Below are 27,250 nucleotides of genomic sequence, written 5' to 3'. Positions count from 1 at the left end.
TTGAATCGGGTTTTAACATCTTAGACCTTTAATTATAATAATGAGTAATTAGTTTGATTAATGAGTATAATTTATAAAGTAGTAAATAATTGATGGTATTATTTGAATAAATTAAATAATTAAGTAATTATAAATATTATAATATCTTGTTAGGTGACGATTTGTGAAGAAATTATAATCGGGTCTGATTGCTTTAATTAATTTGGATTACTTGATCTGCTTGATTGGAATCGCTTGTCAGGTAGGATAACTACTCAACTCGTCTTATCTTTGTTGGTTTGTGGAAATTATAAAAGTATTGTGAAATTCAGGTGAATTAATGGATGTGGGTTATAGGTTGTTGGATTGTTTATCGTTTAACTATTTATATTGGAATTTCGTGTGGATTGGATACCTCAGCTCGTGTCTGAGATGATTTTTATAATTGGCATGGCGTATAATTGAATACCTCAACTTCGGTTGGGATGGTGAATACCTCAACTTCGGTTGGGATGGTGAATACCTCAACTTCGGTTGGAATGATGAATACCCCGGGCCAGGGATTGGCGGGATGAATGGGTGTTTCGGGTGATGAGCTCAGTTATATTCGTATTATGTATCATATCATTTCACATTGACTTGTTGTTGGTTATTTCTACTCAACCTCGTGGTTGACAGTGTATTCGTGAACACTTGTGATGAACCATAATGGGGAGCAGATTTGACAGGTACTAAAGATTAGCTGACTTGGGAGCATTGGGATGAGAGCCAAACTTGGAACCTTAGATGAAGTCTAGATCACATATATAGTTATATCACTTATTTACTTTCCGATGCGAGTTGTATTTATTTTTATATTAAGTTGTAGTTGATTAAAATTGTAAAACATATGTAATCATTAAAGTTTTTGTTTAAAGTACTTTGGTGAGTTGGACTTTGTTATCTACTACCTCGGGAAACCGAGATGGTAACAGTCCTATTTATTTGGGAATGTCTAGCTAAAGGCTCCCGAATAAATGGGGGTGTTACATCTATATACGCCCTCTCTAAGTAGACTTAGACTCGCCCATAAGCCCGTCGCCTACAAAAGAAGACCTCAACTGCAGCCCTAGACGTCGACTACACACCTCACGCAACTCCTCCACACAAATATTCAACTTGAGGCCATTTATTTGTTGTTTGAAACATTCAATATCAAAATAAATTTGGTAGTCATCTAAAACCATACTATTTGACAAAAAACAAATTAAGCATGTAATACTCCTGGTGTATTGAAAGGAACTTATAACAAACCTTGAGTTTCCAAAACTAAAACTTGAGTTTGGAAGTTACAACTTTTAGTTAATTTGAACACCATAATTATCAACTTAAAACTCAATGTTTTCAATATAAAAACATGGGTATTTAAGTTAAAACAATTAATCAAGGCTTAGAGGTACGTTTTCAATATAAAAACACGAGTATTTAAGTTAAAACAATTAATCAAAGAGAAGTATGGAATTTCAATTCAAGTTATAACAATTAATCAAAAGTTTGGAAATTCAATTATGAAATCTGAAACTTTCAAGATCTTATCCAAACCTAGATAATTGGATTATCATCATTCTTCATCTGTATATATACTTATTGGTGGAATAAGATAAAGGACGGAAGAATGCAAATGAGAACGACAATCGCGAGTTGGCGAGGATGAGGACATTTACTGTAGAGGGGGTGGCCGTGATGAGGATTTAGTTACGGTTATACTGTGGAGAATTTTGCTGATAGTGGAGAAGATGCTATAGGACGGTTTATAGAGACCCTCATAGTTTACATGTTGTTGGGCCTTAGTTTGATCATTTTAATTCGAAACGAAACCCGGATTAACCCGGCCCAAAATCCCCCCAAGCTTACTATCTGAAATCTCCCTTTAATAATTTCCCCCTAAAATCTCACATAAACCCTAATCTAGTACTGCTATCTAATTTCCGATAATTTGTTGGATTTCGCACAACAAAAATGATAAAGAGAAGATATTACAGAGCTGAACATGCCGAAAGAGACGGCGCATCTTCATCTTCTTCTTCTTCCTCAGACGATGACTCTGATGTTGAAGCTCAGTTATCTGACCATCATGACGTTCATCATCCACCTCTACACCCTTCAATCTCTTCTTCTGGTTTTTTTTCTATTCTACAATATTTTCATTCTTTATTTTTTTTTGCCTTTTAATTCTTTTGTTTCTTTCATTTCTACTGTATATCTTTGCTGTTTTTGTTTCGTTTTAAAAAAATGTTTAGAAAGCTTATTTATATGAGTATGAATTTACTCTGGTTTTAATTTCTTTTTTGTTTTGGTTTGATTTTGATAGGATATGAGAGTGAAGATAGCTCTGGAAATGAAATTGATGCTGATACATCAGGTATTTTATTTTGATTTTATTGTGTTTTAATTGATTTTGTAGTAGTATTTAAGTCGCGATTTGAATATTCAGTCTTAACTTATATTCCTATTTAATTGATGGCTGTGTTTATTGCATGGGATTGCAGATTGTAAGAAATCTGTTTGTTAGATTAAGGATCTTGATACTTTCTCTGATCAGAGATAGTGTTTTGTGATTTCATGGAGTATTGACTCTTTATTGTCATCTTGTAGTACCTCACCTTCCCTATATATGGCCAATTAATCATGAGGGTCGCTTTTGATTGGCGGATCCTCATTTCCATCGACTGTGAAGAAAATTGCTTCGTATTTGGTTTATTATTGTTGAAATAACAGCTGAGCATGATTATGATTTACACATTCTCCTTTAAGGCTTAGGATTGAAAATTGTGTTATACTTTCTCATTGCTCTTTATAAATATTTGTATTCTTACCCCATTTGGCCATTCATGGTTTTAAACCTGTGTCTTGATACTACATTGCGTTTTAGTGTTACCATGATGCGTGACATTTCAACCACATTAAGGCACAATGATTCAATCTGACCGATTATGAGATCAAGACTTTACACTAAAAGATTAATACCACGCCCCTAATAACAAGCTATCAACTTCAATCCAGCTTCCACCCCCATTCACCTCTTAGATGGCAATCAGATTGGAAACATGGTAAGCATGTGAGGGAGGCATCTTGGAAGCTATATTATTTGGGTTGTGATGGGAGTCATGGACTTTATTTTTATCCTGGCAGTTTGGTATGCAATACAATTTTTTTTTATATGCCCCACGGCTGGTTTATTTAGGAGCTTTTTTTTTTTTAATGGGAGGGCATTTCTTGTAGGCTTATAGCTATGTTCTCTTTGAAGCTGGAAAAATAGGCAAACAGGTGGTAGTGCCGTTTGTCCAACTTTTCAATATGTTTTAATGGATCTTATGTCTAGTAACTAGTCTTTCTGTAATCCTTGGTCATCTTTGCTTGATGTAATCGTATAACTATATGTATAGTTTTATATTGTGAAATAATTGTCGATGTCTGGCAACGTGATTGGCAGGTTTAATTACAAAAGATGATGACAGTGAATCTGAGAGTGACAAAGACCAACTTAATATGATTTCTTCCACAAGGAAAAAGAATAATTTAACTGTGAAGACAAAGCAGGAAGAACAGATGACAAAGCAGGAAGTTCTTCCAGTTGATGGCAATATTCCAAACTGTGTTCTCAAATCCAAATCAGTTTTTAAGTGCAGGCTTTGTCCAAAAATTGTTTGCCTGAATGAAGAGAGTTTGACAACTCATCTGAAGTCAAAGGTTTGCCATGTCTTGCCTCTCCACCAGTGGTTGTCTAGTTCACTTTATGAATTTCAAATGAATAGGAAGTAGAATTTCCCATAAATTTACATTCTGCATGAATTAATTAATACTCCGTAGTCATGTATTTCAAAATGCTTATCTTGACCTTATGTTGTTGCTTATTTACTAGAGACATGTTAGGTCTGAGAAGTTACTAAATGATGGAAGACTGAAGCGTTTTCTAAATAGTGATGGTGAGGAAGAAGAAGTCACTGATGATGAAGATGGTGAGACTCATGCAGAAAGACATGCAAGAATTCTTGCCTTGGCTCAGGTTTGTCAAATCAATGTAAAATGCTTTTTTTTTTGTTTAGTTGAAGATTACATTCAGGTATTGTTTTTGGTTCACTGCTTAGGAATGGAATGGAATGAGAAACCACAGAAGTATGGGGTTCAATTCCATACCTTTCAAAACTTGTTTGGTTCATTGGAAAAATAAACATAAAGAAATGGATTTTGAATCCACGGGAAGGAGGTGGGTATGGGATTTCAAGGGGTTGGAATGGAGTTAGAATCCATTAGGTATCTAACTCCATTCCAAAATGCTCCAACCAAACATTGGAATGGATCAAAATCCATTTCAATAATGCCAACCAAACGCCCCCTCAGTTCTGTACTAAATAGGTTTATTGAAACATATTCAGTTGGATACGTGGATCTTTCTTTCGGGAAGACAATGTGGTTTCAGTAATTCACCCTGATGTTTTTTCTTTCTTTCGTTTGTGCTATCTCAGGACTCTTCCACAAAGAAAAGCCGAGGAAGGCAACGACAAAGGCAACGGTTGAAGAAAAAGGTAAAAACGTCAATATGTTTTCCAAAATGGTCTTGTGATGTGCATTTTGTTGTATTTTAAGCAATCTTGGTCCATATTGCAGAAAAAGGATACCTCTGAGGTATCGAGCTCTGCAAAGCTGAGAGATAACCGCGCCAAGAGGAGGAAGAAAAATGTGAACTGAACCTTTTGTTGCAAGGCCACACTTAGCAAACTCATCCAAACAAAGAACGTTTTCTTGTTATTTCTATTATTTGTATTGTCAGTTTAATTATTATGAGTATCTTTTGTAAGCCTCGGGCTTATATGTAAGAAAGCACATTGTTTTTGTGCATCCAGCTGGTGCCGCATGTAACCTGAATGGCAGATTAATTTCCCTTAATTATATGAAGTGTGATCGTTGCACTCAAACAAAGACTAAAGGCCGCTTTGCACAAAAGTTGTGATATACGGATCGATCAGTTAAATGAGAATTAGTTAATAAAAAGTAGACATGGCAAAAGTATACCGAACCCAAAAAAACAGATCGAAAATACTTGAATCGACACTTGACCGTACATTTGAAAGGTATAACTGAGCTTCACCCCAAAACCTGAATCGAGCTGAATTGATTCGAAATCGAACCGAATTTGTATTGTAATATCCGAAATAGACCTAAGATCGAATGAACCTGAATTGTTTTAAAACGAACCGATATATACCTGGACTGATTTCAACTCATACATTGATGACTGAAACCCACATTGAAACCCGAAATAACCCGAATTTACCTAGGCGTCACATCTTAGGTTGTCTTTTTGTACATGAGTGTCACCCATTTGACGTAAATGAATTAATATTATATCATAGTTAAACAAAAAAACATTATATAACTTTTTTAAAAATAATTATTTGTATTATATCCAATGTTTTGAATAAAAATCTAATCCTTGACATCCGATCCGATTATAACTTGACTCGAATCTCATTTGCTCTGATATTGACCCGACTCGAACCTTATTTGCTCCGATATTAACCCAACTCGAACCTAAATCGACCCGAAATATCTGCAACCGATTAAAAGTGAAAACTGAATCCAACTTGAGTTGAACCGAACTGAAATCGAAAAAAAAGATAAACCGAAATAACCCGATCCGAAAGAACCATCGTCCCATTTGCCACCTCTAATTAAAAAGATCTCTGTACAGCATTTGCAAACAAATGTTGCTAAATTCAAAAGAAATATCACCTATATTTAGTCTTCAGAAATGCGCGACTTTTGTTTTAAGTATACAATCACCAAATATGTGTGGAAAATGTTTTGTTTTCCCCAAAAACTCTAAGCCAATATCTTAACTCCATTTTGAACATGAATGAAGACAACTAAAATTTTCTTATACATAATATACAAATTACACGTTGCAGGCTGAAACCAGATAGTGCCTTCATTTAACATAAACACCTTGATTGAACAAAATGGGGCTACCTAGTTTTCATATTGGGGTCATCTCCTGCCTAGGGCTTAAGCTTTTTCATTTACAGGAACACTTTAGGGCTTAAGCTTTACAAACAAAACCCACGGAGCACTATACATTATGGTTCATGAATCTAATCAAGTACTGTACAATTTGATAGTGTGCAAGGTTAATGACTGCTAGTTAGATCCATTTTCCGAGTTTGAGAATTAAACATATCAGCAATATCTGTAGATGTACTGCAGTCTTCCGGTCGTCTGTCTGAGAGAGAACGGACAAATCTCGGGAACCGCATAGATATGCCTCGGGAAGGATGAACAATTCCAACAGCAGCTTTGTGAACAGGTGACACCGTCAGGTCTGCACCTCTTATCTCCCACACTATTTCAGCTGGAAACCACATATCAGGAGTTTCATCTGTTCTATAATACACAGGCCTCTTGTATAAGATCTTGTCTTCAGAGAAGAAGTCTTTCATCTGCTTGATTTAATCAAAATTAGAGAAAAGTAAAGATTCACATGATGCAAAAAACCTGATAGGTCATGACAACTCCTTCACCAATGTTCGTCAGACACTGTTAGGACTCTTAGAAGTGTTTGAAATGGCCCATGGGTGTCTGTCCGATGATTGAACTTGTTTTACGAAGAAATGGAGTGTCCAAATGTCGCACAACTATTCGAGAGTCAGGAGCCAGATGATGGACATGGGTACTCGAGGTATTACAAAATTACAAAGAGACAGGAACATAGTTCTTCGCCTAATTAAATTTTCTGATACATAACTTAAATAAGCCTTTGTTCAAATAGGAAAAGTGGGAATGGGGAGGGAGGGAGAATGGAGTAAGGCTGAAAGGGAGTTCTTGCTCCAAATCTTTCCTGGGTTGAAAAAATATTAATTAGGCTTGTAGCCCGTTGGAGGTTAGGAAATTGGATCCTTCAATTTCCCCCTCCCTCCACCGCTCCAACCCAGTTGGCTAACCGAATAAAGGATTTACTATAAATCATGTCCTTTCCTTCCCGTTCTCTTCAAATCCCCCCATCCAAACAAACCCTAAAAATTAAAAATTACAAAAAAAGGATGTAAAAGTAATTGCCAATGATGATACTGATGCATTATACAGTTGAAAGTTACCTCTGTGTAAAAAGAATCGGAGAACCCTGACATAACACGGCACACACTTTCAAACTCCTCTGTATCAGGATTATAACATGCCACAAGGAAAGGGCTATACCTAAAATGGTAGCAAACAAGGTAAATTAATCACATCTCTGTAAGTAATCTCTCTATCCCATTTATGTGGTCCCTATTTGACTATGATGATTACCGGAGTCTACTTTGGCCAAGTATTTTAACAATCTACAATAGCTACAACTTTTTGAAAATGAAAATTATGAAAATATTTGTTTTGTAAACCAAATGTAGCAAATTTACCTGTTTTCTTTTCATATGCTTAATGAAAGTAATGACCAAAGTTGATAACAATTGATTATCAAAGTCAACTGATGACAATATAAATAGGATGAAGGGAGTATATTTTCATTTTGGGATCAAGGTTACAGGAAACCTCTCAATACACTATCATAAGACTACAAGAGCACAACATAGAAATTTATTTATGCTGTGGAAGGAGCAAAATGAAAATTTGGATTTACTGAAAATTACCATCCGGCTTTTCTCCCATTGCCATGCCAAGCACCAATAGGAACTAAATCAAAGGAGTCGCCTAGGCCATCAAGATAATCTCGCTTCACCTGAACAGGGAGATTTCCACTAAGAAATACAATTTTTATTAAAGAAAAATGGTAATAAGAGAATAGCGAGCAGAGTATTCACAAATTTTACGACACAATATTTACACAGGTAATCTTCCCCCTCACTATAAGGCAGAAACAGTTGAGGCACTGGGCCACTGGGGTAATGTTGTTCAAAAGGTAGACAGAAATTAGATATACAATGTAATGCTGCACCTTTAGCCACGTGTCAGCACGTTTTGAAGCAATATAGGCAGCATCAACATCCAATGATTTAACCATAATTCCTTCACAGGAGGATTGAAATGAATCTTCAAGAAAAGTATTAATCTTTGTTACAGTCGCTTCACAATCTGGACGAGCATCTTCTGCTTCTACCTTCATGACAAGGGCAATTGTCATAATAATAGCAGTTAAAAGGCCAAATTCGATGAACTTATCAAACATAGATAAGACTTACCGTCATTTCCTGTGCGTACTCAAAGAAACCTGGTTTTTCACCTTGAAAGAGCTCTCTCATACCTATGAGTACACCAAGAATAAAAAGAATTTATCTTAGAAAATAGAAACTAAGTTCAGCACCAGTAAATTTATTCCAATGGCAAAAAAAAGTGAGGTGTCATTCATACATTGCCGTCGTTTCCGGAGAGGGCAAGCCAGCAGCCTGGATCAACATAATATGTTTGATTGAGCATAAGGATAATGGAAAATTTAAGTCAGCACGAGTTAAATTAACTATTCATAGATATATCATGCAAACGAAGTTAAGAAACAGAAAGATTCTGTGCATCATCGCAGCCATTTAAGGAGGAGCTCAGATGCATGCAGAAGCCCACATAAAATTAGGAAAAGCCATAAATGGATTCGAATAAAGTGAGACCCCAAAATTCATGGCAAGACCTGCAATCATTGAAGAGATACATCAAGTCATTTATTTGGTTCATGGCAAGACCATGGAGAAAAATCCATTTAGAACTAAATAATCTAGTCTAGGTGTGAATTTGAAAGTGGAGGTTCATTACTCGGTAGTTATCACACATCAAACTACCGAACTAGAAAGTTTGTGAATGAAGCCAAGAACATGTCTTACCGTAATGGAACCTCAACCAAACTTAGAAAGTAATTATGGTTTTTAGGGGCTGGGGATATATTCACACATTACGACACACACAAGTGACCAAGACTTCAGGTGGGTGCTATATCCAACAAAAGCTGTCACGTGGAAACTATAGAGGCCAGGTAATGTAGTCCAATCGATAAAAGAAACAAATAGCACAATGCTTTTGATCGAGGATCCTCTGGTTCAATTGATGAATGTAGGAGATACTCTCTGTTGTAATGAGCAACCGCAGTTTCCTATTATTCACCTTCTGTACTTGTAATGGCACCAAAAATACACTCTTTATGGTCTCTGACATAAGCATCAGTGTTTGACGTGCACATGCTTTCACAGATTGAAAGAGACTACTAATCTACTATACAGACAGAAAAAAAAAATATACCACAGAAAACACACCAACATAAAAAACATTACAAAATGAAAGACTTCACGAAGCAATAATTTAGGAAGATAAGTCCAGATGATTACTTTTCTCCGTTGACAAACATGACATCAAACACAATGACACAAATATCAACCTGCAAACCAGAATTCAATGCGGACAAGAATCAATAAAACGGAGAAAAGCGTAAAATAACTAGCAGAAGTAAGAACACGTCGAAAAGGAGTCGTGCGCTAAAATAGATTTTAGGTGTGAGACTGGCGTAAGTCAAGACACAGAGAATTACAAGTTAACAGCTTATGCTTCAGAATGTGGGGTAGAGGTACAATCATAAAATAAACAAGGGATTCTTCTCTAATACATCAGACACACACAAGTATACTCACAGGCCCAACGTAAATATTTTCAACAGAAATATATTCTTCGGAAGCAGAAATAACTAAGTGATGAAAAGTTGATATCTCATTCATATACAAAGGTCATGTTTTTCAAGCAACTGCTTATGCTGTACATTCTAAAGACATCATCATGAAAAGTACATTTTACCACTGGCAAGCAAGTCCTACCTGTCTAATAATAAGATATCTTTTTTCACAAGAATTGAACCACACTATGATAAGATTTTAAAAATAGTGAACCAATTGTCTTTTGCACCAAAACCTACGTCTTATGCCTGCTAATGAAACAAGGCATCATGCGAACTTTCAGATACATCATTGTGAAAGAGCAAAACAAAAATCTTTCAGAGTCTCGATTCTAAAGGAAGACAAGTAAAGCGATGTTTGTTGGTACATCAGATTGTTAAAATGCTACGTGAATCACTTTCTATTAATTGTTTAAGCAGCAGACTGGCAGTAAAAAGACAAGGAAGGAGCAGATTCTGAGATACAGCCAAATAATAGAAATGTCTTAAATTGATGGCATGCATTAACATGATGGATGCAACCTTTATTTTATCCACTGTCGCCAACGATACTTTACTGCCTCTCTCTCGAGTAGATAATTCTTGGAAAGATAAGAATTTGTGCCCGTTCATGCGATCAATTCCAACAACCTAAAACCAGAAATTTACCTCATCCACTAAAAAGACAGAAGAAAATTGACCACATACAGGAAAAATAAAGTAAACAAATCAGAACACAGAAGCTACCTCCGTATCTAAGATAAAAGATACTGCAGACAGTTTACATAATTCCTGGATAATATGTACCACATCTGGGAACCTTTTAGATGTTTCGTCCCCATTTCTTGAAAAGATGCGCACAGAACCATCATCAAGTTTGTGAATTTGGGCACGTTGGCCATCATATCTACAGATGTGGGAAAATCCACCAAGTATTAAAAAAGTTTATCCAGGGAAATTCCTCAGCGAAGGCATTTTTTATGGATAATTAAGTCGAGAATTAATTTAAAAGACTACAAACTGACTTTATTGATTATTTATTGGGCATCAACAATCATGAAGGGAAAGTAACTCAAGAAAAGCGATCACTTGTGACTTTTCAAAACGCTAAAAAATACATGGACTCATCAACTAACATCCATACCATACAGGAAACCCACAAACCAAACCGAACGTTATATTATGTTTGAACGACCAATTTATGAATTGGAGGAGGTGCACCCATTCATAGAATTAAGAAGTCACAAATATTCTCCCCCGCCCCAGCTATTAACCCTTTCTCACATCTAACAAAACTTACTTCACCCTTCAACTCAAATCCGCAGTAAATTTCAGCCAGAAGACAGGTGCAAAGGGGGATCATTGTGATGCAATCAAGAAAGTCAAACATAATTTCTTGTTCACCTTGACATTAACATATTGTTACCATCTAACAGCTGGTTTGAGAAAAAGCAAAAAAAAAAAAAAAAAAAAAAACTATTTGTGCCACTTAAAAGTTAAGAATATTCCTGCCAGGCAGAAGTTAGATCAGAAGATCTGAAATATACATGCAACACATTAAAGATGGGACTTACTTATACTCACAGGTAAACGCTCTATTCTGAAACAGCTTCAACACTTTTGCAACCCCATTAGTTATTCTACCACAGAAAGAAACAATTAATTATTCTAGAGCGGAAAGACACAATAACATAAAACAAATGTGAAGTCAATAGAACTTTCGGAAAACAGAAAGTAATTAACCAAGAGAAGAACTTACTTAGCAAGCATAGGCTTGATTGGAATACCAGGTAGCATCGTCAATGTAGTCGCTGAAAATTCTATGCCTCTAGTCATAAGAGAAGGCACCAAAATACCCTTCATAACAAAACAAGCATGGTATATATGTAAGATACCGAAGCCAAAAATTTTGAATAGTTTAAAAAAAAATTAACTATGCTAATATGAAAAGGAAGTTGGTTGACAAATCTATGCCTATTTCTATGCGTAGCACCAACTATATCTTGGTCTTTGTAGTCTCTCATTGCATGTACCAATTCAAGTTGCCTAACTACCATCAAAATGGTTCACCACAGCATAGACATTTAACACACAGAGAGAGAGAGAGAGAAGGAGAACAGAAAGTGCACAACTTACCAAATCAGGAAGAACATTATAAGCGTCAACAACAACGGCAGAGAGACCCTTCAAGCAAAAGTAATAGCAAATATAAAGAAACGGAAGCAGCAGCATTATTAAACGACAAGAGTTAAATTTTAGAAAAGGGGTACATCAGCAAACGCGAGCGTCAAACCTGGAGTAATTCCTTGGAGTTTTTGACAGGTCCTTTAGCAAAACTTGAAAGGGAGTTCAAAGCAACTGCTTGAGCCAAAGCCGGAAGAATGGTCCTCATTGTGGCACCAATTCTCAAGTTCCTTGCCTACAAACAAATATTTTTGAGAAGTCAAAGAGACTCTCTAGACTGCACAATAGCAACATCTCAGACACACTCAATTGACTCAGCTGCATATTTATGCTGGCATAAACCATTGGTGCACATGAACTACCTTATCCCAATCTCATTACATCAAGAAACAACATTATTAAATAGGTTCTCATCTAGAAGTTCCTCAATCACTAGAGCCCGGGAAGGGATACATAATCTGATTGAAAACGAGTGAGAAGCCTACTAGGGTTTTCTCGATATTCTAGCAGGCGTACTGTCTACACCTCACCAATGCATATGCGGATTTTAATTTTCTGGGAGTTCGTAAATGATCAGTTTAATATGTCGGATGACGCGTAAGTGTCTAGAACCTCTGTGATTGCACCACTTTCCACACCTATAGAAATAAAATAACAACCTAATGCCTTGATAATGGAGCAGAGAAGGTTCCATAAGAGAAGCATAAGTGAGGATTAAGTCCCAAGACAAATCATTTACTCTATAGCTATGACACATAATCGCTCATTGTAATTCCCATGAAATTAAATTCTACATGTGCCTAGTTGACTAGTTTCTATGTATCAAAAGACTATCAAATTTGAAATATGAAGGGAGCCATAAGTGAGAACAAAAGCATCTCTTTCAAGTATCACTCACACAGCAAATACAATTTATTAGGAGCATGCCTAGATCCCAGAATCTAGACACCATAGAAACAACCATTTCTCGCATGATTTCATGTTACAACACATTCCAGGATTAACTCAGATTCCAGAATCTAGACACCATAGAAAGTAGAAACAACCATTTCTCGTATGATTTGATCTTACAACACATTCCAGGATTAACTCACCAAGGTCCTGACGAGAAATTTCATCTCCTTCTCTCTGCAAGATCGCATGAGTCCCAGAATTAGGCTTTTCCTCCGATTAGTGCTACCACTTCCTGTCTGTACACTGAGCATTCACGTAGTAAGGGAAGATACTGCGTCTAACAACCCAAAAAAAAAGTCACATTGTGATGGGAGTATGGAATTCTTCCTACTCATTTCTATAAGCATTCACATAGTAAGGGAAGACTCTGAGTCTAACAACCAAAAAAAAGTCGCGTTGTGATGGGAGTATGGAATTCTTCCTACTCATTTCTATAAGATTTCCAGATAACCATATAGAAGGAAATCTACGTTGTCCATGAAGACGCAGCGACAATTATATTGATCAAAAGCATAGGTTTCTGTTACACTGTTAGGTACTTAGGTTACCATAATAATATGTGGAAGTTCACCTTAACAGAATGAATTCACCAAATCTATGTCACCAACTGCATGCTCTTTCCTTATATTCATAAAACGTAAAATTCAATTACCAATTACCATATAGTACTAAATATTATCAGTTACGGTCAGAAGACAAAACAATCGACTAGTTCAAATATGGAATGAACGAGAATATAAAAACTCACCTAATTTTTCGAAGCACCAAGTACACATCCCGGATCAAAAGTGGAGGAGGAGGAAGAAGTAGTGACTGTGTTTGACGGCACTCTTGTGCAACATCGCCTAGTATAATCAGCATATGGAACAAATTAATGTTCACAATGGATGTAACAGTGAGAAAAATTAGAGGAAGCCCCTACCAAGATCACCATAAGTGTTGTACATCTCTCTTATCTTAACTCTATTTGTTCCACATGCTTCTTCAATAGCTGATGAAATTAGACTCCCACCAATGTTAAGTTCCTAGAAGAACATTAAAAATCACATCAAATCACTTGAAATAACCTTTACCAATTCCCCTCTCATAAAATCATTATTATATTGAGCCAATTGCTTTCAAGAATAAATTGAGATGAAACTTGGCAGTGGATCCATGACCCTACCCATATCCGCTGGATCGGACCCTTATGGGGCGGATATGGATCTCGTTTTTATGGATCCAATGGATATGAATCGGATATGGATCTAGAAAAATTTACATGGATATGGATATGGATCTTGTCGCTAAGATCCAGACCCTACCCAGATCCATATTTTTTATTTTATTTTAGTTTTTTAGATATATAAGAATAACAAACGTTTATAAAAGTCGTGTTTTCTTATCTTTAATTCAACTCTCTTATGTCAGTTTTCTTATTTCATAGTCATTAACGAATTTACAACCTAATTTAAATATTCGAGAAAAAACAAATAACTTTTTCTCTCTTATGTCAGTTTTCTTATTTCATACAGTAGTCATTAACGAATTTACAACCTAATTTAAATATTCAAGAAACAACATATAACTTTTTCATCACACAAATAATAACTTACGAGGTAATTTGTTACTTTATCATGATAAATATCGACATATTTTGTATCTATATTTCTATTTCTATTAAACATTCTAATGTATTTTATGTAATTTTAATAGGAAAGTACATTTAGAAGATGAAGAAATTAACGAAAAAATTTGAAAAAGATCGGACCCATTTAAGCCCCAAATTCAGCAGGATCTGGATCTTGGTCTGAAAATTTTGGATCCTGTCGGATATGGATCCAACATATATAATATGGATATGGATAAGGATTCTATAGGACCCTACCCAAACCCTACCCATTGCCATCCCTAGTACTACTACTACTCACTCATGAAAGTTACTCAATATCAAGCTCAAAGTAAGGTTTTAAACATATAAGGAAGAAAATTGCCTGGTATAAGATACTAGACAGGCGACTGCAAAGTAGTACAGCAGTTTAAATCAGAAGAAGCAGCAAATGCCATCCACCGTGACTACAAAGCAATAAAAAACACACCTAGCTTGTCGCACAAGCAAACTTCACTTATAGACTGATATATCCTTTCTTGAACAGCCAACAAGTATCTCACACTCACACATACAGAAACAAAAGATTTCCCGAGAAATGTGAAATCATCGAAAATAAAAACAATTACAGGAGTAAAAAGCAATATAATTCACCAACCACGTTTTCATGGTCAGCAGCGATCTTGTTTGTGCAGAGATAGACAGCAGGTAGAACATCCTCAGGAGACAAAGCCAACAAACTGCCAGCGATATATTTAAAAGGTTGAGAAGAATGGGTCTGTTTATAAATCCAACGCTAGTAAAAGTATATACACACTAGATGGAGCCACCAATAAAAGGAATGATGGAATTGGTACATAGCGGAAAACCTTCTAAACATATTGCAAAGCATAGCCGTAGCTTTTATTTTGCCTTTTTCGCCTTCAACGAGTTCAAAAGTCCTTGAGAGGTGTAAATATGGAGCAGGTCGACCCTGCTTCCAGCAAGCTGCACATGGGCATCAGCAACATAAATGAATTATCACATTAAAAGCAGCGACAGAGAGAAATGAAACATAACAAAGACTTAAACTTTGAGAAAAACAGACATATACCATGTTCAACAGGAGAATACTGCTCTGGTGGTAGCGTAATATAGTTGACCATAAAGTTCTTCTCCGATGATTCCTTTGCTGATTCATGAACTCTGTCAGATGCTTCAAGCCCATCTTTCCCTTGACTAGAGTGGCTGGGGTCCAAATCTTCCGCTGCTAGTGACCCGATAATGGCATCTTTTCCCACCTCATGACTTGGAAGGTCCACTTTAGAGTTGCTATAATACATATCAAGTGCCAAGTCCATATTTCCTTTTGACGCTTTGATGAGCTTGGCAGCATACCCTCTCTCTGAGCTCTTGCCATTGATTATCTGGATAAACTGGTCTACTTCCTCTGTATAAGGCTTACCAGAATTGATATCAGATGAATTATTGTCTGAGGAGAATTTTTCAGATAAAGAGGCAGGGTTGCTTTTGCTGAAGAACTTTGTTATTGTTGATTGCTTTATGCCACTTGTTTCAACATTTGAAGTAACTTTGCGTTTCTTTTTAGTATTTTTCTCAGCATTTATTTTCCTTTTCCCAGGTGAAACGCTGCCGACAACTGGATGTTTAGAGTGGGGAAATTTGAGATTTTTCAAAGGTAACTTCACTTCAGTATGGCTGCACTTATCAAAGCTAGGACTTTCAACTGCTGGAGAGTCAACAACAGAATTTGGTTGGCATGAAGAAAAAGACATCCCACTTTTCTCATGAAATTCAAAAAAAGACGTCCCACTTTGCTGATGAAATTCAGTTTCATGTTCATAAAAATGAGACACGGCATCAACAATGTTTCGACCATAGATATTAAGAAGCTCTGACCTCTGATCATCAGAGACCCAGACCGGTAAAAAATCACGAAGCTCCTGTATAATCTCCTTTTTGTCATTCTCATTCAACATGGCTAAATTTTGTAAATGCACAGCACCCGAGGTACATAAAACTGGCTTAATGCCAATTTCACGATCAGATTCCACAAACTTGCCTGCCCCAATAGCGGAATCACCTCCCTCACACCCTTCTTTCCCCTTAGACATGCGAAGGAACCCCATTAAAAACTCTTGTTTATTGGCCATTTCATCAACTAACCCTGCAAAATGCTTCTGCATCTTTGACGCATGTTTACTGTCCATGCTTTCAACATCCGAGTCAACTGTAGGAATCACACGCTTCGGCTTTAAAAACTTCACATATTCTCTAAGCTCATTATAGTTTGAATGCTCACTATAAGGTACGAGATGAATCTCAAATGAATCCTTAGTCCTAACAGCAAACTTGTTTTTCTTTACTTCGTAAGTCCATCCAGTAGGAACGAATCCCACAACCCTCCTATACCCCTTCTCAATCATAATCTCCTTCATTTTCACAAAATTAGGACGAAAATATGGCCAAGTCTCACCCAACACATTCCACCCAACAACATGAACATTAGTAGCGGACTCATCTTCCGTAAACACACTCTCATCTCCATACCCTAACGCCCTCAAAACCTTCATCTTCCTACTATCTACATACACCTTACAGCCACATCTCCGCGAAATCTCCACCAAAATCTTTTCTTTTCCAATAACATAAGTAGCAACTAAAAACAACACACTCATCCTACAATCCCTATCCTCACCATTAATCCTCTCTATCACACTAACAGCGTAATCAATCGACTCGTTTTGCAACGGAAAGACAAATTTCGGATTACAATAGGTTGTATCAAGGAAAACGGAATCACAACCAATAAAATCATTCAAAACAGGCAGTAACTTCATATCATCACAAAACCTAAAATCACCAGTATGAACAAACTTTTCAAATTTCCCGCCATTAACAGGAACCTTAAACAAGAACTGTACAGCACCAGGACAATGATTAGCATCAATTAAAGTTACCTCGCAATCATCGATAATTACCGTAACATTAACCGGCAATTTCACGATAAAGTCCGATGAAACGCCGAGGACGTCGGATACAAGGTTTCCTGTAATCTCGGAGCAAAACACGATGCCGTGGTGCCACGTAGAGGTGAGACCGGTGTAGTGATCGGAGTGAAAGTGAGAGAGGAAATAAGAGAGAGAAAAGTCGCCGGCGTTTCGGAAGCCATCAATTATGAAGCGAGTTTTGGGTATTAGCTTGGAAATGGGGAAATCAGAAGGAATTTGGGGAAGAGGAGATTGAAATTGAATTGGGGATTTTTGAGATCGGAGATAGAGGTCGGCGGTGTTAAGAGTTAGGGTTTGGGGAGACATGGTGGTTTACACGGTGGGTCATCTGATCATGTTTGGTGGAGAATGGCGGTTGGGTTTATACTTCAGTTTCACATTTGCCAACGTACGGAAGCACAAATAGTATCATATAACCAGTTGTATAGTAGCATTGTACAACACCTCAAAGTTGTTGTTATTGAGCTTAATAATTATTCTGTTAAGCTCAATAACTTTGTATCATAACTCGATAATTTTGTTAGTAGAGCTCGATAACTTTATAACAAAGTTCAACTACATTAAATAAGTTGTATATACAACCAGTTGGTCTCTGTAAGTGCTAAGGATTTTCATCTCTTGCGAATAAAAAAAGACAAATTTATAGGGGTCAATTAAATTGTTTTTAGGAGATTGTCTCAACTTTGGGATACTCCTATTCAAAAAAAAAAAAAAAAAAAACTACTTTTTAACATACGGATTTTACTCTTTCACATACGTCTTTTACAATTTTATCCTTGTAATTTTTTCCATTCCCTTGCCCAATTGATTTTTTCCCCCTTCCCTTACCTCCCTCCATCACCAACACCGGCGACCTCATTCCGGCCGACCTCGGAATCAGCATCGGTTTATCTGAAGACGCATTCAAAGCACGTACAACGATACCAAGGAGTCAGCAATCCTAAGCAAATTATTCAGAAGAAAATGTTGTGGACTGTGGTGCTGCCTCTGGGTTATGAAAAATTTCCATCAATGAAATATTGAATTGGATTTTTAAGTCGGCTAGTTTTACAGATTTTAGTTTTTTTGTAGTATATTCAGTTGTTCACCATCATTAATATCCCAGGAACAATCCTCATGAACCACCCTAATCGTCGCGCACCACCCAGAACGACCGTCCACCAACTACCATGCCTTCATTGATAAAAATTGATAATCAAGTAAACAATTAATTTCACTAATTAATAAACCCTAATAATTTCAACAAACATTTTAATATTGTGAAACAACAAATTATTTCACTAATTGAAGAATTTTCATCCATTATTCAAGTTTTTAGATCAATTAGATTCGATTTTAGGGAAAAAAATATGTATAAGACTTAATTTGTTTAGGTTTAGTAAAAGGGTATTATATGAAAAATTAATGAAAAAACGTATGTGAAAGAGTAAAGTTCGTATGTGAAAAAGTAATCCCGAAAAAAAAACATGAATATATTTGCAAAAATGCATGTACCTCAAATAATTATGGAGCAGATTTATATAGGTATCAAACATTAGCCTGTAATTGTCTTTATAATCATCACTAGTTTTAAACCCGTGAAATTCACGGGTCTGTTTTTAAAATTTAAATCAATGTAGCTAATTATAATTAAAATATAATAATTTTTAATTAAGTTTGAATTATTAACCATAATATGAGCTATTAAATATTTTGCCAACTAGCATGATCCGGACTTAATCAATGAATATTATATCAGAGACTCCATACTATAAGTTTAGTTTGTTTTTTTTTTTTTTTTTTTTTGTTAATTATGAACGACAGACATGATTGAAGTTGTATGTGATATAAGAAATTTATTGTTCTTTTTGTAGGCGATTTATTGAGAACTAATTGAGCTGTATTTTCGAGCGGAAATTTCGCTTATTATTACGGGGTAAATTATTATATGATATGGAAATGAAAAAAGGAAATTGTATTGCCATATCCCTTAGAAATTAATTAAAAAGATAAAAAACAAAATTTATAGCTACCTATTATGAGAATGGTCTCTCACTATATTAATGAGAGACCGTCTCTTTTAAGAATTTGTGTTAGTAAATTTACTAATTTATAATATGAAAATGAAAAACTCTTTTATATCTCCATGATTTTAGCATTTTCCTGGAAAAAAAACAGTGGAATCTAGGATTCGTTTTGTATTTTGGAAAGAACCTCCATAATTTTAGTATGAGTTTTTCTAAAATGTGCCCAAAGGACACATGATAAGACTTATCTAAATCTAAAATAATTAACCTAATTAATCTATTCTCTCTCCTAGAATACTTCTCACCCAATCATGTGTGGAGAAAAATAAGGAAGGGGTGATTGTAATTAGGACAATTTAGAAAATTTGAAAAATTTAATGAAACAATTTAGATTAACCTATGCCTAAATTATTTATTATCATGTGCCTATTGGGCACATTCTAGAAAAGCCCTTTTAGTATTAGAGAATAATATGAGAAATGAAAATGGAATATTCTATATATTCATATAGCATATTTTGCCTTTTTTTCTTTTCTATTAAATCAAATTTAGAAAATTATTTTGTAGTTATTCTAATATGCTGACACATCATATTAAGATTAAAATGTGAGATGGCATGTCAGCAAGATTGACTATTACATTAAAGAAATATATGATCATTAGTGAACTTGAATTAACTCCCGCAATAAAATCATGTCTTCAAACAACCAATATTATAAGATTAATAAACTATATTATTATGAAAAGATATAAATTGCATATTGTATATTGATACAAAATTATTAAAACCAGCTAAGATGAACAATACTACGAATAAACTCTAAAACAACTTGATGTATACAAATCTTATCATATATATATATATATATACAAGGGACGGTGACACAAGATACGACGGTACTGTTCATACACTGTTCATCCAGCCAGATAGATTTTACAAAACAGGAAGATTATCATATACTCAATGACCACTCCAAACACCCAAAACGCCAATCCCAGGCTACACGGGTAAACAGGACGGTCCTATGAGCTTACAATAACCAAAAAGAGTTTAAACTATCAGCCAGATCTTAAAAGGGTATGAAGAGTAATATTGTTTCAAGTATTATCATCACCAAAAGTATAATTACCAGGAAGAACATTAATTAATTCTTTTAGCTAGTCATAGTTCAACATAAAGGATTTAGCCTATAAGGCTCATCCTTAAATTCAAAATTTTAATTAAAAATAGAAAAATAAAAAGATAAAAGGAAATACTTACAAACTTAAGGTTGTGCTCAGTAGAAGAAAGTTTATTTAATTACTTGAGAGAATTTTTACAAGGGAGAGAGAGAGAGAGAGAGAAGGCAGTAGTAAACCTGATGCCTTCAACTATGATACAAATCCTCTTTATATAAGCAGAGGGAAAAACAAAAGACAACTAAGAGTGCGTAAGCACTTACGTCATGACCGACAGCATAATTGCTGCTTTTATAAAAGCAACTTTATCTTTATAAAAGATAAGACTGAATGATTTAAATAGTATTGGACATCTGTCCTTCTTCTAGATTTATCCTTAGTTTATCCTATTTTTCAACCACTCTGCTGCTTTCTTATCCTCATTGCTGAGTGGGATGTCATCATCCGGATCCTGAGCATCCTGCATCAGATTGCTGTATGATGTTTGGCTGTGTAGTGAAGCCATTGATAGATCAGAAGTAGAGACTTCACCATCTCTTTTCTTTTTAAGAGTTTTTGCCAGAGCTTTCTGGTAGGCTTTTTGGTAAGCCGCCTCAATTTCTTCTTCACTCATATCCTCAATATCTAAGGAATCTTCTTCCGCCCATAAATTGATGACAGCATCAATTTCCTTTCCTCTTCGGCTTTTATCAGCCTTTTCTTTATCTTCTAAGTAAGAGGTTAACTTACTTTTTAACAAATTAATTGTAATGATAGAGTTAAGTTCACCTTTTGCATCAACCTCCATCATTGTCTTCCAAAATTTGGAATAAGACCTATTTTTAAGACAGAATAGATCCTGGGTATAACCAGTTATAGGAACTGCTCCCCATATCCATGGAATGGAAAACTCCATAAAAAACTTTAAATCCTCAGGAATATAGTCCTGACCAGAGGGCTTAAGCCCTTGCCATTGTTCAAAATACTCTTTAAAGAGTTCTGGAAGAATTGCAGGGGTGGTGCCATAAAAATTCCACCATTTAATAAACCATGAAGGGACATTCATATTGTCCACATTGATTTTAATAAACCATGTATGAGTTTGAAACTCATTTTCATATAATAATGCCTTATCAAAGGCCTGGATATAATCCCAGTAATTATATTTCATTTGAGTATTATTAATCATAATCGATTTTTCTTCCATGGGGGATATTCCCCATTCATTTATGGGATGTATTTTCCCAATAATAATTTTTGAGAACTTAATCGATTCTCCTGCATAAAAATGTTTAAAAGTACAGTCATTATTCTTAAGAATCTCTTCATAGAAGAGTCTGTACTTGTATGTTTCCTAGGTATAACCCAGTTTACCAAGATATCTCTTTCGCAGATACCAGGGATTTGTTTCCCATTCTTTATCAGATTCATTCAGAAGGAGTATAACTCTTTCTTCTTTATCATTGAGGATCATATCATCCTCTTTTTTAATAATAGTTTGTATCACGATGAGTACGAGGAAGAACTTAGGGTATATCCGGTCTCCTTATTACTTCTGATCTGTTGGTTTCCATTGCAACCAACCTTTGATTACCATATTGAACAAGGATGTTAGGTCCTTGTCCCCGTCCTCTACCTCTAACAGAGGTTCCTCTGCCCCTTCCTCTAGAAGAGGTTCCTCGTCCTCTATAAGAGGATAGTTCCATTTGAAATATATCTGCATAAGGAACAACCCTAATTAAAAGCATATGACAATTTTTAATTGTATATAAATCCTTCAATACATTCATGAGTTTGTAAACGATATAATTCTAAAGTTCTATATTTACAGTCTATATAATAGGCTGAAAGCCTTTTTCTTAAGGGTTGCTTAAAGCTAGATCTTGGCCTTAAATAGTCATATTGGTATTTTATCTCCCTATGTCGTTTTATTCTTTGTAAATAATGCTGATATGTAATGTTGATCATAGGTCTTACTTTTTGTAAATAATGTTGATATATCTTGATCATAAATATTCTCTTGTTAAAAAATCAGGAAGGTGATTATCTTCACCTTTTTTATAAATAATTTGAAAATCAAAAGGTGCCAAATGAGATTGCCATCTTGCAAACATTTGTTTTGACACATCATGTTTAAAATCTTTTGTAAACATATATTTAGCTGCTTTGCAGTCAGTCTTTACTATAAAAGATTTATTATATAGATCATCTTGAAATTTTAAGATACATTTAACAATAGCTAATACCTCCTTAGCTATGGTAGCATAATTACCTTGAGCTTTATTCCATTTACCTGAATAAAATCGCACAAGGAGTTCTTTTTTTCGTAACTGGTTCTATTTGTTTTAATATACCACCATACCCCTTATCTGAGGCATCTGTTTCCACGATTTTTTCCCAATGAGGATTGGCTAAAGATAAACAAGGTAAAGATATAACTTTAGCTTTGATTTTTCTAACAGTTATTTGTATGGTCCTCTGTCCAAGGAGTTGCATTCTTTTTTAATCTATCATATAAAATAGCTGTGTCTTCAGCAATATTTTTATAATAAGGAGATATATAATTAAGACTCCCTAGAAATCTTTGTAACTGAGTCTTATCTAATATTTCATCTGGAAATTTTGATCCGAATTCAATACTTCTGTTAATAGGAATTATACTTCCTTTTTCTATGTTATGACCAAGAAATCTTATCTTAGTTTGGAAAAGTGACATTTTTGGTTTAGAAATTACTAATCCATTTCTAATAATAATTTTTTGGAAAGTATCTAAATGCTTAAAATGCATTTCAATAGTTTTGGAAAAAACTAGTATATCATCAATGTAAACAATAATAAAGTCTACATAATCATTAAAGATTTCATTCATAATCTTCTGAAATTCAGAAGGAGCATTTTTCAGGCCAAATGGCATGACATTCCATTCGTATTGTCCAAATGGGACATTAAAAGCTGTTTTATACCTATCATCTGGATGTATTTGTATTTGCCAATACCCAGATTTTAAATCAAATTTGGAAAATACCACAGAATCATATAGTCTGTCCAATAAATCTTTTTTATTAGGTATTGGATACCTAATCCATTTTAACACCTTGTTTAAAGGTTTATAATTAATTACAAGTCTAGGGACACCCCTTTCTTGCTCTGTATGTTTATTAACATAAAAAGCCGTACACGACCATGGTGACTTAGATGCTGTAATTAATTTTTTATCTAATAAAGAAGCTATTTCTTTTTGGCATAAGGCCAAATATTCCGAATTCATTTGACAGGGCCTTGCCTTAGTTGGAATGTTTTTCTCATCAAAGTCTGTTTCATAGGGAAGAGTTACTACATACTTCTTCCTGTCCCAAAATACAGAGGGATGATCCCCACATATTGTATTAGCAAAAGTATTATTTATTAAAGTAATTTTACTTTGTAATTTAGGATTTTGTAATTTTTCATCAAGAGTTAACATTGTAACTTCTTGTTTTAGAAAGTTTAATTGCTTTTCCTTATTTATTAAATGGTCATAAATTTGATGTAAAACCTTAGTAATAGGTTTGGTAATAAATTTAAAAGTAATAGAATCTCCTTTGTAAGTAGCAATAATTTTTTCATTATCCACATGAGTTATGGGATAAAGTTGATTAATAAAAGGAGTTCCTAATATAACTGGAGTGGTTAATTTATCTTTTACTAATAGAAAAGATGAAGCAATGCATTTTTTATCCACACAAATGTATGCCTTAGGGATTTTAAATTCAATATTTAACTTTTCCCCTCCCGCATGAGATAGAGTATGAGAGGTTTTTTCAAAATATTTGGTAGGTATTAATCCTTCTTGAATAACATTTAAATCAGCTCCGCTGTCTACAAGAGCAATTAAATTATTTTCAAAATGATTGTTAATTTTTAAATTAATCTTTATATACCATTTTTGGTGAATAACAGATTCAATTGTCTGTAAAAACTCTGAATTAGTTTTTGTAGAGATTAGTTGGTAATTTTTTGGAGATTCTTCTCCTTTTTCTATAACTTCATTATTTTCCACAATATTTTCTAAATCATTTCTTAAATCTTTATCTTGATTAAGGACTTGTAACATTTCAAGATTAGATATTCTTATATCCTGGCTTTTCGTTTCTCCACGAATATTTTTTATTTCTGATTTAAGGTTTTCTATTTCTTTAAGAACATCTTGCAAAGATGTAGGTTTAGAACCTAATTTCTTTTGTTTTATTGCTTTAAAAAGTTCATTCATAGTATAAGGTTCCTTGTCATCATTTTGGGGTTTAAATGAACTATTAGAACTACTAGGTGCTTCACCCATAAGATCAAGAATTTTTGACCTAACTTCTGGATCTTTAATTTTTTGTAAAATTTCAACCCAGTGATGAGATTCTAACATATTAATCTTATGATCTTCAAATTGGGATATTAAATTGTAAAGATCATTTTCTTCTTTTAAACATGGTTTATTCTGGGAACATGGTTCACATTCTGAACTAGAAGTATCAGAAGACTCAGATAAATATGAATCTTCATCCATTATTTTTACTTCATCCTCAGAAGATGAACTAGAGCTATCTGATTTATTATCTGTAAGAAGTATTTTATATAGCTCATCTTTGGTTTTATCATCAATATTAAGGGTAGAAATCTTTTTCTTAACCCAACAATTTTTTGCTATGTGACCCACCTTATTGCATTTATAACATACAATTGGGGTTTCCCATTTTTTAGCTTTCTTATATGATTTTCTTAAGGTCTTTCTCTCAGCTTTTTTATCTAATTTTGCCTGTGAATAATGATGTTTTTTCCTTCTTTTTCTATAAAAAGGATGTTCATTAAAATTCTTTTTATTATATTTTTTCTTTTTAGGATAGGATACATCCATACCAAACTGATTGCAAAATTCTCCTAATTGATCCTTCTCAAGAAGATTTTGCCTTTTTAACTGCTGATTTAGTTTAAGCTCATTACATAGATTTAAACCTTCTTGAATACAAGTTCCTATAATACTACCATATGTATATTTATTGTAAGGAATAGAGGTATATCCATTTCTAAGATTATTTCTAACCCTCTCAGCAAAAAGATGGGGTAAACCATCCACAAATTTAGACTTCCAGTGGTCACTGGAGGCTTCCGGTAGTTCCATAACTCTACTAAGAAAAGTGTCTTTATACCACCTAAAATCTGTAAGAGTTTTACACCTTAAGTTCTGTAAAAGGGTTCTAATATTCTCACTGTTATCAGAATATCTTCCTGTAAAATGTTCAACGATGTTAACTACCAGAGTATACACCGCATTCTCTTTTTGTGTACCATCAGGCATATCTATTTTAGTGTCAAGAACCGTAGTCCTAGCTTCTTGATTCAAAAAATTGTCCCACCAACCTTTTAATTGGCCAGTAAATCCTGCAGTAATCATTCTAGCAACGTTGACATCACTATTACCAACACTCTTACAAACAGTACCATACATCATCATCCTATGGATCTGATTATAAATTTGTTTATCTGTAAAACCATCTATGTTCCATTCATAGATGCATTTTCCACTATAACTATTATTCAATTGGTATTCTTGTTCCTCATGAAGAACATCTATAGGCGAAGGCCTATTGTAATAGAATAACCTTTGAGCCGGTTTTTCTGCCCATCTTTTATCCATTCTATTTAATTCATCTTTCATAACCTGCCTTCGGTTACTTTCATTATCTGACAGACTTTGTACAAAACCATTACTAAGAGTTGTTAAAGATAACTTTTCAAGCTTTTTCCTAAGCTGTAACTCAATCTGTTTACTTATTTCTTCTTGCTCTTTAAAAGCTTTCTCCCAGTTAAGTGGAGCCTTTGTAATAAAATTGGAAATTTCAGGAGGACTTTGAATATTCACCCCTGAAAATTTTGGTTTTGAAATTATCCTATCTTTGTTAATATTATCTTGTTTATTATTCTGTAACTGAGTTAATTCATCAATCTTTTTATGCAAGGAGCTTAAATGTTCTCCAACGATATATAGCACTAGATTAGCGTAATTATTTTGTTCTATTACTGTATTTAAGTTTGTTGCTTTAAATGGAGATTCATCATCTTTGGCTGTAAACAGCTTTGATATAGCAGTAAAACCGCATGTACTATAACGAAATTGTTCCAATGGGGGATAGACTCTTTTTACCACTTCTTTATTAGGTAATTCATATGCTCTTTTCAGAACAGAAATATGAGGTTCTATGAACATAGAATAGAACCAAGTTCCAAAGTACATAATTTGATTATGAGAAGAACAGTATTCATAAAACTCATCTTGGAGTTTTCTTTGTTGATCTTTATCAAAATTCTTAAAAAACCAAGTTCTAAATTTTTCCCATTTAGGCAAACTAAATTCCTTTTTAATTAAACATCTAGCTTTGCTCCCAAAGCTAAAATCTACCTTTCCGTTTTTATCCATTAAGACCGTTATAACTCATTTGAGACAAGGTCTCGAACTGAGGTTCATTAGTATGACCTCTTAGAATATTATCATTATATTTCTTAAATTCATTTATTCGAACTTCTTGAAGACTTTCATTATCTTCTTCTCTTATTTGAGAAGTAGAAGCTCTAGAAGGTATAGGTCTTTCTATTTCATATTCTAAAGGAGAAATAAATGATCTTACAGAGCTGGATCTAGAAATTCTAGAAGCTCTATCCTTTAATAAAGGTATTTGATTTTCAAAAA

General features: G+C 34.5%; 2 protein-coding genes across 12 annotated transcripts; one reads left to right on the top strand and one right to left on the bottom strand.

The window, feature by feature from the left end:
• The first annotated feature begins 1,900 nt into the window (after positions 1-1,900).
• LOC141610401 (uncharacterized) lies at positions 1,901-4,938 on the top strand. Its single transcript, XM_074428612.1, has 6 exons — positions 1,901-2,137; positions 2,330-2,380; positions 3,452-3,708; positions 3,881-4,024; positions 4,485-4,544; positions 4,627-4,938. The coding sequence occupies exons 1-6, from the start codon at positions 1,978-1,980 to the stop codon at positions 4,705-4,707; spliced, it is 753 nt and encodes a 250-aa protein (XP_074284713.1). The 5' UTR covers positions 1,901-1,977; the 3' UTR covers positions 4,708-4,938.
• A 925-nt stretch (positions 4,939-5,863) lies between these two features.
• Positions 5,864-17,770, bottom strand: LOC141610330 (DNA ligase 6). 11 transcript variants are annotated; one of them, XR_012528271.1, is made up of 20 exons: positions 15,454-17,770; positions 15,218-15,347; positions 15,019-15,100; positions 13,695-13,797; positions 13,521-13,617; positions 12,913-13,015; positions 11,928-12,053; positions 11,771-11,818; positions 11,394-11,491; positions 11,209-11,274; positions 10,382-10,541; positions 10,178-10,285; positions 9,318-9,367; positions 8,610-8,629; positions 8,359-8,393; positions 8,190-8,251; positions 7,946-8,107; positions 7,641-7,729; positions 7,110-7,209; positions 5,864-6,455 (listed from the first exon to the last, which is right to left on the bottom strand). XR_012528271.1 is itself a non-coding variant. In XM_074428610.1 (19 exons), the coding sequence occupies exons 1-19, from the start codon at positions 17,675-17,677 to the stop codon at positions 6,147-6,149; spliced, it is 4,152 nt and encodes a 1,383-aa protein (XP_074284711.1). In that variant the 5' UTR covers positions 17,678-17,769; the 3' UTR covers positions 5,864-6,146. The 11 variants fall into 11 exon arrangements, 2 of the variants coding, with proteins under 2 accessions (XP_074284711.1, XP_074284712.1); XR_012528283.1 differs by having other exon boundaries at positions 15,230-15,347; XR_012528289.1 differs by having other exon boundaries at positions 7,946-8,103; positions 15,230-15,347.
• Positions 17,771-27,250: the final 9,480 nt, after the last annotated feature.

This window comes from Silene latifolia, chromosome 1 (genome assembly GCF_048544455.1).
Source record: "Silene latifolia isolate original U9 population chromosome 1, ASM4854445v1, whole genome shotgun sequence".
Taxonomy (NCBI): Eukaryota; Viridiplantae; Streptophyta; class Magnoliopsida; order Caryophyllales; family Caryophyllaceae; genus Silene; species Silene latifolia.
This window is presented reverse-complemented; position numbering and strand designations above follow the sequence as displayed.

Bases quoted from the DNA above. Each gene is read 5' to 3' on its own strand.
- LOC141610401 (XM_074428612.1), top strand. From the start codon at position 1,978: ATGATAAAGAGAAGATATTACAGAGCTGAACATGCCGAAAGAGACGGC. The intron at 2,381-3,451 runs GTATTTTATTTT...CGTGATTGGCAG, and splicing joins AATTGATGCTGATACATCAG to GTTTAATTACAAAAGATGAT. The intron at 4,025-4,484 runs GTTTGTCAAATC...GTGCTATCTCAG, and splicing joins GAATTCTTGCCTTGGCTCAG to GACTCTTCCACAAAGAAAAG.
- LOC141610330 (XM_074428610.1), bottom strand. From the start codon at position 17,677: ATGTCTCCCCAAACCCTAACTCTTAACACCGCCGACCTCTATCTCCGA. The intron at 12,054-12,912 runs GTGAGTTAATCC...ATTTGTTTGTAG, and splicing joins AATTTCTCGTCAGGACCTTG to GCAAGGAACTTGAGAATTGG. The intron at 11,275-11,393 runs GTAAGTTCTTCT...TTTCTGTGGTAG, and splicing joins ATCAAGCCTATGCTTGCTAA to AATAACTAATGGGGTTGCAA.